Source organism: Coturnix japonica, chromosome 1 (assembly GCF_001577835.2).
Source record: "Coturnix japonica isolate 7356 chromosome 1, Coturnix japonica 2.1, whole genome shotgun sequence".
In the NCBI taxonomy this organism is placed as follows: domain Eukaryota; kingdom Metazoa; phylum Chordata; class Aves; order Galliformes; family Phasianidae; genus Coturnix; species Coturnix japonica.
In genome coordinates, this window is record NC_029516.1 from 11,218,060 (window position 1) to 11,232,274 (window position 14,215).

The following is a 14,215-nucleotide window of genomic DNA, read 5'->3' on the forward strand; positions in this document are numbered from 1 at the left end:
ATAAAAACACATTTTTTTTTAATACAAAGAAAGCTTTCAGTTTTCAAAGCTATGTTTCATTTCCTTTGTAATCACATTGAGGGAGCAGAGCTGCTAACAACACATAAAAGCTTCCTCTTTCACGGCATCAATCACAGAGATATGGGGGAAAAGTGTGAAGTATTACTACACATAGAGCAAATTCATGTGTTTTCAGTTTCTGAAGGTATCTACACACAGTCCTCCCTAGACAACATTTTAGGATTTTACAGCTCTGACACCTTCTGGAAAAGAAGCTCTTATATCAAGCAGAAGGCTTGCTCATGATGCTCTGCCTGTTAGAGCCAGCTACAAGCATGCTGTCAGAACCATTATTACTCTGCACATTCTTTTCTTATAGCCCTAGTGGAAAAAATAAAGGGCAAGTACAGTTGTTTAAAAGACAAAACACTGCGAAAACCTCAAAGTTTTATTTCTCTGTTAAGTTGCACACCATCAGCAGAAACAGCGGAAATCCTTTAAAATTAAAAGAACAACAAAAAAAAGCCCTCCTCCACTTCTGTCTTTAAATGTCTGAATCTTTACCATTAAAAGGCTCTACAAACGTGGAATTGGTGCATTCCTCCTCTTGGCTCTGATGTCAAATAAGCTCTTAGAATTTCAGGAATGTGTGTTTTTATTGCAATACAACACTAACGATTTTGTTGAGATTTCATGACAATATTTTAATGACTTTCAACAAACACAAAGGAATGAATAAACTATCAAACTACTTCACAAGAAGGTATGTGAACCTAACATACAAAGTAAATGGAAAAAAGCAGCAGTGCTGGTATGATCCAAATGTTACTACTGCCCACTATTGCTATTTCTGTAACAAATCAAGTTTCCAAAGGAGATAGCTGCTGTCAAAAGATAGTAATACAGTTATCTGAAATCTGATGCAAGATGGATAGGATATATCAAAGGGTCTTCTCAACAAATTGAAAAATTGGACAAAGCTCAAATCAATTAAATAAAAACCTCGAAGTTAAAACTCTTGTCACACAAAAAGGAATCCCTCTCCCTCACTAGCATGGCTTCAAATTAACATAATCCTAAAATACAGTATAGGAGAAAAAAAAAAAAATAATCAACAAGAAATCAAGGGCTTTGATCTATTTACAGAAAAGAGGCAACTGAAGAATAGATACCTACTTCCAAAGGATAGTGTTTCTTATAATGGTGAGATTTTCTGTTTCGAAGTGTGCCATCACTAGAAGCGCGTTCTACATTGCGGCGTAAGGAGTATCCAGTTTCAGGCCCTTCCTCACTAGAAACTTCATCTGATAAATTTGTCACAGTCCTGTGAGTCTCCTAGTGCAAGAAGAAGAGTATTAGTAAGACTTACAGTCATACCAATTCTAAACTATTAAAATCAGATGCAGATTTCTTTCTGCAACATTATGTATGCCCTGTTAAAACAGAAACTGTATTTCCTATTGTAAAAAGTGGTACAGCAGATATTACAAAATAAAACTGTAGTACCAAAATAAACATTCCTCAGACAATGTTCATATTTATCTCATGAATGCTGGCATTCACTTTTTAAAGGCTTAAATGCAAGATATCCAAAAGGTCTGAAAAAATAAATTTGTGATAGAAGAATTACACTTAATTATGAACACATATGGTACAAAGTCAGCATTTACCTCTTCTTTCAATTACAAAATGCTACAAGATTTATTTGTGAAAGCAAGACACAGATAATAAATTTATCACACTCTATTTCTGCGATTTGAAACTGAAGTGAAACCAGGCCTGTCAGCAACAGGAAGAAGAGAGTGCAGTAATACTGGTCAGTTGTCAAAAACTTCCCGTATACTCTCATTAATGACATCACTGCATAGAACCCTGTAAAATTTCCTTCAGAGCTGTCCTGCCATTGGTGAAATGACAGATGATCCCTTTACCTGATTCAGGCATCAATTTCTCTTCTATAATGAGTTCTGGCTTCTGAGAAGCTTTCTTAACACATGAGCAGCATAGAGAAGGAGAGACACACAGAATACAGTCTGTGGTGGCTTATCTATCTTTCAGGGTGGCCAGAAAAAAATGTCTATGTTGTCCTTCGCAATTAGGGATAAGCCTATTCTAGCCTCTAACAGCTTCTCTTTAATGCAGATATGTATACAACATTATGTTAAACATGTAGGAAATTCATCATTAAAACCATTTTAAAAAAAAAACCAAAAACAAAAAAAACCTGCATTTGCTGAACTTCATCAAGAATGCAAAATGCTCAGAGTTAATGAAGATAACTGAATCACAGTAAGTGAATCACAGTTCTTGCTGCTGATCAGACCAAAAGACTGAGGTACTGCCCTGATATGAACTCCATCACATCCATTCTGACTTAATCATACGGATATTTAAGGAGGTTGTTAAATAAGTTGGCTACGAACCCCCCCCACAAAAAGCCTTTCCTTTATAAAGATGTATATTTGTGTACTTCCAGCAGAATAACCTTTCCCTTTGGTATTATCATGATGAAAAACAACCTTGCAATGATTGATTGATGATTATATATACTACTGAGCCAAAGTCAAGTAAGAGAGCAGTAATAGCAGTCATTAGAAGGCAAATGGTAATTGGAGTCAGGAAAAAATACTTTGGAAAATCTGTTCTGTAGAACTGCAAGATGAAATTAGAATATACAGGAGATAAAAAAATCCAGAATGAAAAGTTCTCCTTTCTTTCCTAACCATTTATTCATCTCATCCTTATTTCTTGCTTCAGGAAGTTATGCCTATTTTACAAAGAGGAAAATTGCCCTTTCCTCCTCTTCCGTGGGGACAAACCAAATAAAGATGATTCCTGATTGCTATGAAAATGCTCAGAATAAACTCAATATTACAAATTGTCAGTAATATGAAATTGGTTCCATTTTGGCACAGAGACAGGCCTATGTACACCAAGAACGTCAAAGAGGCAATAAAGGGTTGTGTTGTTCAGCTGGACTGAAAAAAAAGATACAAGTGACAGCATATGAAATTGTGCACTTTATTACTGAAAAGAATGTTTAGATGTCAGCCAGTAAGGGCCCTCTGACAAGAAAAAGGAAAAGGCTACAAATAAAAGAATGACATCAGAAGACTCAAACTGATTTTGGCCACAGCCAAAATTTATATTTTAATTTCATTTAAAATATCAGCAGCATCACACAAATAAAGCTTGTATGTCACCCAACATACATTCAATCCTGCTCTGAAAGCAACATGACCATCCTTACCTTGTGATGGCTGGGAGTGCTGAAGGTCTCTCTCACTGTTGCGGTGCTCCAGCCTGACTCTTCTGGCTTAATCACCTCACAGAGACGCTCCTGGGCCTGCGCACATTCTTCACTGCTTTTACCTGTCTTTTTCCCATCAAGGGACACGTAGCCATTATCAGTCTCAGTGGATTTATCTATTGAGTTTTTTGCTTTCTTAGATCTATATTTGAAACAAATTTAAGTATTAATAATTTGCTGATTCTCTTTGTTTTTCCAGACTAAATCCTGTTCACCCCTTTCAACCCATATTTTAGTTTTATTAAGATGAACACAAACAAACAAAAAGATATTAACAGTTGATGCAACGTTTGTAAACTTATTTTTAGTCTTCTAATCAATACTCACTATTCTTTCCTATAAACATTGTAAAAGAAACAGTGTCAGAAAGAAAATTATATTATTAGCTGAAGAGAGAAAAGGAAACCAATGTTTAGCAACTAAATTGTCACAATATCTTTGGCAACAGAAGAACCAGAAGCCCCAAATGTAAATTAGGATTGTTTGTTTTATTCTTAGAAGAAAAAAAACTTAAAAGTTAAAATGTCATTAGCTCAAAGCAAATGTGCCATTCATTTCTTATAGCTGTGAGCGTGCTCCATTAGTACCTTCTAAATGTTTTTGTTTAAAATCACTCTGCATATTGACAAGTCTGCTAACCAGAACGTGATTTACCCTTTCCCATATATGCAGTAACACCCCACTGACATAATTCAATTGCATCTAACAAAGACAGTAATTAAGCTTGTTTTTAAATAACAAACCTATCAATTATGCTTAAGTATTATTATTCTTATGAGAAGTCTAATACCAATCTATCACCTTCCATAACAGTGTCTAAAAGTCAAGGCCACTATCTTATCAGAAGATGTGGTAGCAAGAACATCTAATGCCACCAAAAAAAAAAAAAAAAAAAAAAAGCCTTTCAAAAGCAGATGTTTGGATGATTACATCTCCAAATTACAAAGTCTGATGAATCTTTGTTTCATTGCTGATGAAAGAATAAAAACGGAATAGCAGCTTTCTGCCTCACTGCCAGAGACCACTTTAAAGCAGAGTTTCACTTTGGCTTCTGTATCTCAAAACAAATAACAAGGAAAATCTTTATCAAGAAACCAAAAAAAAAAAAAAAATCTTGTGGGTTTAGCAGTAGATTACCAGAACACTGCAGGGGAAAAAGGGGGGGGGGGGAGGGGGGATGTAGGAGGAAAGTAGTAAAATTATAAATGAAGTTTCCAGATTTTATTGTTTATAAAAGACCCTCAGAACCACTAAACACAGAGTTGATAAAACTACCAAGAACCTCATCTATTCTTCTCCTGCTCCTGTAGGGGAACATGCATTGGCTTTCTCTTTCAAGAAGCTCTTTGAGAACCTGGGTTACACAGCAGATTAAATTCTGCTCTAATATGTACATATAGGATAGTTGATTTACATAATTCCTAAGATAAGGTACTCCATATACACAGTGGAGACCCACAAGCTAGGGAATAATATTCAAAAAGGAGCGATTAATCTGTAAGACCATGGACAAAAAGGCAGTTACTGAGACTTCTCATCCTCCTTTATCTTCTTTAGTCTCATTCCACCTTTCCTCACATGTTCCAGGAAAAACACTTAAAAAAACCTGCTTCTCTACTTCCCTCATAGAAAGCTATAGAGCTTTCCGTATCCAGTTCCAAAAACTCTTTATTGATTTTATTCCTAAATAATTGAGTGGTACAACATCAGCTGAAATATTTCTGGCAGTTTTTGTATATTTGCATGGACCAGATTTTATTATAAGCTTAAAACGAGGAGACAGCAAGATACTTTATCATGGGCTTTGTGGAGCAGATGGCAAGCCTCTTCCTGTCTGCAGATTAGTAACGTGCTAGCTTGCATGCAAACACAGGTTTCATTTTCTGTATCTGTATAGACAACCATTTAAGACACTACAGAGGCTCTGGGCAATGAGCTCAAACTACCATCAAACAACTCTCCCCCTCATCTAAGCTGCAAAACTTTTTAGAAGTTAAATATTTACAAAACTGGAGTAAGGACAAATTCCTGGCACTGGGGTCTCACAAGAACATCTTCAGCAACATCACAATCTCAAGCCAGTTCACCCATGCTCTCTATGTTGCCTTCCTGCTTCCACATTCCCAGAACCACTTTGCAAACAAAACTATTTGCATGACTTTTGGGGGAAAAAAAATAATAATTACATGATGAAACTGATGTGAGAGGGGAAAAAAAAAAAAAAAAAAAGGTTATTTTTCATCTGGACAAACTGCCATGGTTCATTCTCAGACATACAAAAACAGGCCCCTCTGCAGCTGAAGAGTGACTAAAGGCTGCTCGTAGCACTCCCAGACACCCCAAGGAAGTGCAAAAGTCAAGGAAGAAAGTGAGTCTTCCAACAACACTGATTGAAAAATCAGTATCTTCACCGAGCAGATAATGTTCAAAAGTTTACAAGATTACACTCCAAATGTACCAGAAAGAAATACATACAGATCAATTCATTTAGATGTGGTGTTACATGAAAGAACAGCTGTTATGTCTATTACTATTGCTCATAGTCTGTTAAAACCAGCTTAAACTACACAAAGACCAAATTAACTTCTGTAGCATTTTTAGATATTTTTAAAACTTCCCCAGATTTTTATTCCCACAATGTAACGTAACACAAAATAAGCTTTACCAGAGGTTAAGAGCACGAATCACAAATACAGACACATTAGTGTTGCGATATTTAAGATGCAGCATGCAAAACAAAACAATGTAGTAACTTGCAGTATCCCTTTTCTTAATTTTGTACTAGTTTATGAGCATGTATTCAACTTTACTAATAAATGCTGATTAATCAAGAGCACTCCGAAATATAACAAGCTTAAAAACTTCTTCTAGTCATTAGAAAATGCATATTCACAGCTCATTGACAGATTAAATGCTGTGCTTGAGTCCTGAAGGTTTGATGACAGCAATGGAGATCTAAGTGCATTCTCTCCAACTAATTGGCAGGTAATGCAATCAACTAAAATGTAAGAGTTTCTCATTGGATTAAAATTGAGAAACTAAGCAAGTTCATTCCTGATAACCCACAAAGTATATAGTCCTACAATTATCATAAAATCAGCCAAAGTAACTCTACATTTCTACAGTTATTTCATCAGCAGTTTCAGAAGTCAAAAAGGAAGAGATTAATGCACATTCAAACACTGAGCTGAGTTTACTATTAAGTTTTTGTCTATTTATTTTCTGTTCTTATCTAATCAGTAGATTAATGTTTACTTCTCTGGAAAAGGGATAGTGCATATCTCACACATATGTAGCCTTGAATAAATACAAACCCTGATAAAAAGAAAGCGGCATGCCAGATATCTCTGAAGACAGCGCCAATACTGTAAGAGGTGCTTGTACCGTAGCTCTGCACTGTTCCCTCCTGTGTGTTATCTGTGGTACTAGAGCCATCTCCTTCCCTATGTACTTCCAAATGTGCTGCTTTCCTTAATTTCCTTCATCAGAAGAGATTAAAATTGGAAGGTAGCTTTATAAGTGCAATCTACTACTTCTATAACGTGTTCAGCAGTTTTAAGCATGCAAAAACAAGCAAAAATCCAAGACACGTTGCAAAAGGCTTACGTTGATTTAACAAACTCCATTTATGAAAACTAGTTATAACAGTTATTCATGATCTTAACACTTAAACACAAGACATATTTCATCTCAGAGGCTAAGACCTGCAAAATTTCACTACTGCAGGTTTTCCCACTGCAATGGGACAGTTCACTGTAGCAAACCATATTCACTGAAGTGCTGGAAGATTTAAATGTCTGTGCTTCCAGCACCTTCTTTATCATGTTGGTCAGTACTGCACAGAGTTCTAAAGCAAAACTTGCAGTAATATGTCACCCCATCAGTATTCAGTCACAAGCTCTTTTGAGGCAAAAACATCAGATTTAATGTATTAAAAAAAAACAGTGCACAAATTAGTAAATGCACAGATGTTAGAGCAGTAACTAAGCACCCATAAATAGATAAAAATGGAGCCTCAATTTCTCATCTCTTGCAAAGCAGAGACTGTAAATCCCTACAATTTTATGCACTTTCTTCAGAATAGTTTAACAAATCTAAATGATAAGTACTTTAATACAGACAATACCTTCTTCTTTTAACCCCTGTGCTGGGAGGAGGCTTAGGGGTTCGTGTTGAAACAATCTGACAGTGTACAGTTCCAAGTAGCAACATGAGCCATATTGGCCCAATTACTTCAGTCAGAGGTATATTATGTGGGCTCTGGGCTGTACAGAATAACACTACAGCAGCAACTGGAAAAGAAGGGAGACGAAGTTGAGTTCAATACTTGAAATGTCTGGGAAGGCAAACTTCTTATATTTTTCATAGAATCATAAAGGTTGGAAAAGACCCCTGGAATCATCAAGCCCAACTATCAATCCATCATTACCTGTTAATCTTATAACCCTATAACCAACACCCCCAGAGCTCTTCCCACTCCTGTTAGAATAGCCCAATCACTACTACAACTTAGAAAAGCTTTTAACAAGCTTCAGGTCAGTCTAAACACAATCAACAGCATGAGGCAGACAGAAAATATTTTTCTTTGCTGACTGTATATTCTCATTACTCTCTGGACTGAAGTGCTGAGTTCTCTAACAACAGAACGTGCAACATCCAAACACCTAAAATATATCATATGAAGGCAGACCTAACAGAGCAGATACCTGGACATCATTTTTTTCCACTAAAAAGAGATGGGTATGTTTAGTGTTTTTTTAATTGTTTTATGTTGTTGGTTTTAAAATAATAATAATCTTCAGCAAGGTAACCATTACTAGAAACAGAATGAATACATAAAACATTGGAATTATTTTTTATTTTATTTAACAAACCCTCACTTGTTATGCTTTATGTATGAGGTAGAACACTCATTGGGTTTGTTGGCTTTTTTTCTTAACTATGAGCTACTTAAGGTTATTTTGTATGAAGTTCCTCAGACAGCATGAACCAAACAGAAAACAGTAAATTAGGAAAAGGTAGAGTAACAACACCCCTTTCTAAATGAGTCCATCTAACAGTATTATTCACACGGTATTAAGTGTAAACAAATAGCCAGCTTTGATTCCTACTATACAGTTTGTGTAAGCATACTGATCTGAGCACAAGCAGCTCCACAGATCCATGTGAGGTGATTTGCAGGACTAAGTATCCACAAGATAATTTCAAACTTCACTACAGATTCCAGAAAACGTGACTCTATAGACTGCACATCCCTCACCATGAAGTTTACACAGAGACTTGACAAAATATTACCAACCTCCCCGTCCTTCCAGTAGCACAGGAAGGAAATACACAAACTTCTGCACAACGTGCCAACATACGATGGTTCAGACCACCATAGAACTGCTCCTACCAATAGCCTGGTCTTCAAACAGAATTTCTCCTACCAGTTTCAATTATTTCTTTACTTACTTATTACATCTGGACTAGTACTTTCCTAAATGAAAGTGCCGTGTTTTGTGAAACAAATAAATGGAATGATTTCATGTAGAGCCAAAAAGCTGTATCAAGGCAGGAAACTATATTTCAAAGACCAAAGCAATGATTTTTCAGTATTGAAAGCTTTGAAACAGTTGTATCACCAAGAACTTTAAAAATGCATACCTACATATATATGTATCTCACCACAATAAGTTTATAATTGCTATGAATATTCACATTCCTTGTTTCATACTAAAATACACAGCGTGAGGTACATTCTAATTATACAGAAACATTTTAAAAGTGAAAATGAGGTAGAGGTATAGCCTAAATGGGTATGGAGTCAGAAGGAAAAAAAGCTTTACTTCTACCTTAACTTACCAGCCTGTTCAATGACCTTGAACAGAAACATTTCTTTGTAGTTCTCTTATCACATAGTTTTCTAATCATAATTTATTATAAAGTAAACAAAGGAAAATAAAATCTGGAGTTTTAATCTGCAATCAGGGGAAAAAAACATTTCCTATACTGTTACTACTTAGCATAGTATGCTCAGAGTCTAACACATGCAACAATAATTCTTAAGCACCTACCTAAGAATTTGGGATAGGGAAAACTTTTCACAGCTTACACGAATGTCTGTTAAAATATTTCAAGTTTGGGGGCACCATCACTGTGGAACACATTTTACAGCTGCTAACATCAAACAAGAGGTACTGTACTTTTATTCTTCTATCTGTATTTTTATTCTTCCATTTCTTATTTTAGATACAATTTCCAAAAGATACAGAAATTCATAACTGCAAGGACTGATGGTAAAACTGAAAAGGTAATTATCATATTTTCAATGGATTTCAGTAGGTAACTTGTCAATTGTTTAGCTTTTCTGAGTGCTTAAATTGCTCCCAACCTGCATTAAGCTTCTGTTTTGTTTTTCGTTGTGCATGCTTCCAATATACTTATTCCCTTACTGACTTTCACGCTGTTAAATGCTGACTCCTTTCCTTACTTTCTTCCTTCTCTAATTTTCCTCTTACATTACACACAATTAAGAGGAGCACAGACTTCACATGGAACTCATGATTCATCATCCTATTTAAAAGCTGAGAATTTCCTTCTGTTTGTTAGAAAATGACTTTGCAAAACTGTTAATATAGGAAGTGAAAAATGAAGATGCATACTCTCCTCGCGTACAATGGAGAAGTTAGCAGAAGCATATAGGACAATAAGTAATAGACTTGTTAGTCATCCAGAAGCACGGCTGAGGTATGACAGAAATACGAGCTTAAAGGTTACTGCCTCTGATGTGTCAAGATAACCAATGGAAGAACTGGAAGTTGTTCACACATCATCCTACTGGGGCGTGCAAGTTGCATAATGGCCAGTTCAGCATTCTGCGCAGACCAAGAGCTCTTATCAAGAAGCACAAGTAACAGAAAGACTAATCCTCATCCAGAAAAATCAAAGGTTTCTTTGGTGACTCAGTCTTGAAATCAATTAGTTCTAAAAACCTAAATTATATGCCAAAGTAACACCAGTGCTAAGGGCAGAAGAAAGTCTGTGAGTAAATGCTCAAATTTTCAAAATGTCCCCTTTATATAAGCGTAAAAGAGGAACTAATCATAAGACAGTTTTGCAATCTATTCCAGCACACACTGTAAGGAATTTTAACAGTATTAAGTGAACAAAGCAACATATAGAAGTAGCATGTTAAATTAAGGCATTCAGTTGAAGGTGATCCTATAATCCAATTCTACCTTGAAGAAGGTAAAGAACAAGCAGCCAGAAAAAGATGACTCTTGATGTCACTTGTAGCCACCATCTGTAGAAGAATGGAAAGAAAACAACTCTCACGATTCCTTTGCGGGTCAGAGATGTCCAAGGACTTTCAGGTTTTGCTTTAGCAAAAGCAGATCCTTTAAAAAAAAAAAAAATTCATTGTTATGACTAATAATAAATTGAGATGCCAAGTAGTTAAGACAGAGGATCAGTAATTAAACATAATTACACATAATTCTAAATGTATCCATACCATCAAGAGAGCATTGCGATAGCCATATCATTCAGGAATATGGTTGAGTCAAACTGATGACCAGCCATAGTAGAAGGGAAGCTAACCAAAGAATAATTCCTCTGTCTCTTCCTCTACGCCACTATTCATCTCACTCACTCAAATGCTCTCTTTCTTCCACATCCTTCCATTACTTTTTCTTCCTGCAAATTCCCACTTCTCTGGCACCTAGAAAACTGTCTAGCATTTGTTAGAGCTAGGAGGAGTACGACTCTGAGTCTGTGTATCCATGTCACCCACAACTGGGGCATGTGCATGTGTGTGAGCGACTCCATGACTGCTAGCAAAGACCAAGGCTTCTGCTAATTCTAGATCTGAATTAAACAAGCACTACAGGAGTGTATCTAGGAGGAAAAGTTGGCTGCTGGGCTCACAGAAAAATAATCTAGATAACATTTTCCCCAGCCTTCATGAGGTATGAGGAAAATTAAACAAAGATCAAATGAAGATTAAATACTTCTTGAGAAGTCTTACATCACTTGACCTTCTCTTGTTGTTTTGCTCTTGAAAATGAATAAGAAATATTTAATGCCCATAGAACTGTTACTCCTCCAAAATTTTAACATAACCTTTCCTCAAACCTTCAGAAGATTTTAAAGCAGTCTGAATGTATGGAAATAGGAGACTGCTGAACTGATAACTCCCAAACTATGATCCACAGAAATCCACTGGTTTCTTTTGCTTGAAATCCAAGTCTATTTGACACAATTTAAATCCAGTTTTTTGAGCATTCAGTTTAAGACAAGACAGGCTGGTAGATAATGTAACTTTGAGAAATCTGGCATTTTCTAGCTTAAGACTTACCTCGTACAAGATCAACATCTATGAGGTCTGGTTTTACATGTCCTGTTTTCTTTGGTTTGTTTCTCAAACCCTGAAATACACAAATACTGAACATCAGCACATATTGACATAAAATGGAGAAATAACAGAACAGCACTGATGTGGTCAGTAATTGTGTTTAACCTATACTGTTCTTAAAAATTCAAACAAAGAAGTCAACTTCAGAGATTTAAAGTACTACAAAACATTTTGAGGAACAAGGCAAATATCAATGCCTTTTTCAACCTTGGCAAAACCTTAACAAAATCTGAAACAATTACTGACCCAACTACTAAGATTTAAAACATTGTTAAGCACTGAGTACACATTTCCCATGGCCTCAGGTTATACAGACAAAATCTTCACACGCTTGCAATAATTAGTAGTACATTCATATGAGGTTTCCAGAGCCTTTGTCACAAATTACTTTCCTGAATCTTTTTTCCTTTGATATCTAATTAAGCTTCATCGAATGCTTATATTAGAACTCCTCGACTCTTAAACTAAACGGCAAATCACATTTAATGTAAAAGCCACTATCAACAGCAAGTTCTGCTGTCAGAAATCCAAATTTCAGAGAACTATTGGTATTCTCAATACTGAACACAGAACAGCCCATTAAAAAGAGGAAGAAAAGCAAATAACACAGGAAAGCAAATGGGAAAAAGAAGAGGAAGTTCCTATTTATTCTTTCTTTTAGAAACAGTATCTTTCCTTATGGAAGAGCCAAACTTATAGAATCCCAGAATCACCAAGGTTAGAAAAGACCAAAAAGATCATCCAGTCCAACCATCCAACTTCCTCGCAAAACTTTCAAGTTTATTCTTAATGTTAAAATGTGATGCTTAGAGATAAATATTTGTGAGTTTACTTTGATGCCTTCAGATCAGGCTCTTGGTCACATTAGCTAATAGTGATTCCATGTACAATTCAGACATAGTAAAATACGGTATTTCAAAAAAAAAAAAATAAAAATAAGGAGGATACAGATGGAATTATAATGGGAGTGATTTAGCTGTGTTCATTCAAATAGCAATTCCATTTGCTGGTGAACTGTAGATTTCCAACACAGTCATATTTCATTCATGTTTAAATAAAAAATGCATTACTTAAGTAAAAGCATTAAATTTAGATAAAACTATACAAATTAAATGAATAAAAATGAGAGAAAGATTGAGGACATTTAGCTGTGTTAATCTTCATAGCAACTACATAAAGTAGTTTTTCAAACAGTGTAGTTCAAAATATTTCTTGCATCTAAATTCAGCTGGACTGATAGGTGATTAGGACAAGATGTGCTCTTAAGATGACAAACGCTGTTGTACTGCAGACTTAGCACTGCTTCATGTACAAGATTTTCATAGGTCAGCAGTAATAAAACTGCAGTAATTTTATGTGGAAGCCCATACTTAGAAATTGTAATTATGGTAACTCCATAAATAGCTACATATTCCTGGGAATTCTTGCATAACCAAGCCACTCTATTTCATAAAAGGTTCTAGAGATTAAAAATAGAAAATTCTGTATGATACCATAAATTTCAATTGTACTGCTCCTTATGGGCCTCATGATACTTCCCTCAAAGGTCTAAATAAACAGATATGTGCATCTTAGAAGAAATAACCCTCTGGAAACACAGGCAACCCTATGAATAATTTACCATTGTGCCTATCTTCATTTTACAGAAAGAACTTTACAAAAGAATAAATATGTCACCAATGGAACTCAATGCATCTTTTATTGGGAGAGCAGTGGTAACATTCTTAACAAATGTCACTGGTCAAATCTCAAATGCTTGCAGTGTCTGTGAACTACAGTGAACTGGTAGCTCTACTTTTTGCCATGCGCAGTGAAAGAATTCCCTTTATTAAGATGCAGTTTCTCTATTCGTGTGACACAAATTTGTGCAATATATGCATTAAACAGTAGTGTTCCAAAATACGGTTAATTAAGAAATAATTATGTTTCATACTATTCAGGTCCATCCAATTAACTCAGGTAATTTCTATTCAGTGCTGAACACATTTCTACTACCTAATACGAAAACCACAAAGTTTAAATAAAAGCTCTTAAAAATAGTTACTGTCATAGAAATTCTACTGCACAAAGTTTAAAATGAACAGTTCAGTTTAACTTACCCTATTGACAATAATTTATACTATTAGCAACAATTTTATTTGTTTTTACTAAAAAATAACTTCTTGGATTTTTAGATAAGTTCATTTACAAACAGCATCATAGTGGCTTTGAGGTAAAAGCTTTAAGGTATGACACCTGGATGTAACACCCTGTTTCAGTGCTCCCCTAATTATGCTAAATTATGGGTTCCTTAGGGATGGAAGAGACCTCCAAAGGCCATTTAGTCAAGCTCCTCTGTAATGCATGGGGACACCACAGCTAGAGCAGGTTGTCCAGGGCCTTGCCCAGCCTCCCCTTGGAAGTTCCCCATCAACACTAACTCTTCTGGGCACTATCATTTCTCCCATTGTTCTAATTTGTTAATTATCAGACTATAACCCAAACAAGCTGATTTTCCCACAAGCACAAGA

The 14,215-nt window shown here is 35.6% G+C and overlaps 1 protein-coding gene across 4 annotated transcripts in view; it reads right to left on the bottom strand.

The window, feature by feature from the left end:
- Positions 1–14,215, bottom strand: part of PHTF2 (putative homeodomain transcription factor 2) — a 53,960-nt gene that overhangs the window by 15,858 nt on the left and 23,887 nt on the right. For 3 of the 4 annotated variants that reach the window (XM_015881007.2, XM_015880838.1, XM_015880919.2), the window contains 6 exons: positions 11,649–11,718; positions 10,531–10,689; positions 7,437–7,602; positions 6,625–6,789; positions 3,251–3,452; positions 1,177–1,335 (listed from right to left, as the gene is read on the bottom strand). In XM_015881007.2, the coding sequence (XP_015736493.1) occupies positions 1,177–1,335; positions 3,251–3,452; positions 6,625–6,789; positions 7,437–7,602; positions 10,531–10,689; positions 11,649–11,718 (921 nt within the window). The remainder of the gene's footprint in view (positions 1–1,176; positions 1,336–3,250; positions 3,453–6,624; positions 6,790–7,436; positions 7,603–10,530; positions 10,690–11,648; positions 11,719–14,215) is intronic. The other variant, XM_015881088.1, reaches the window with a different exon arrangement.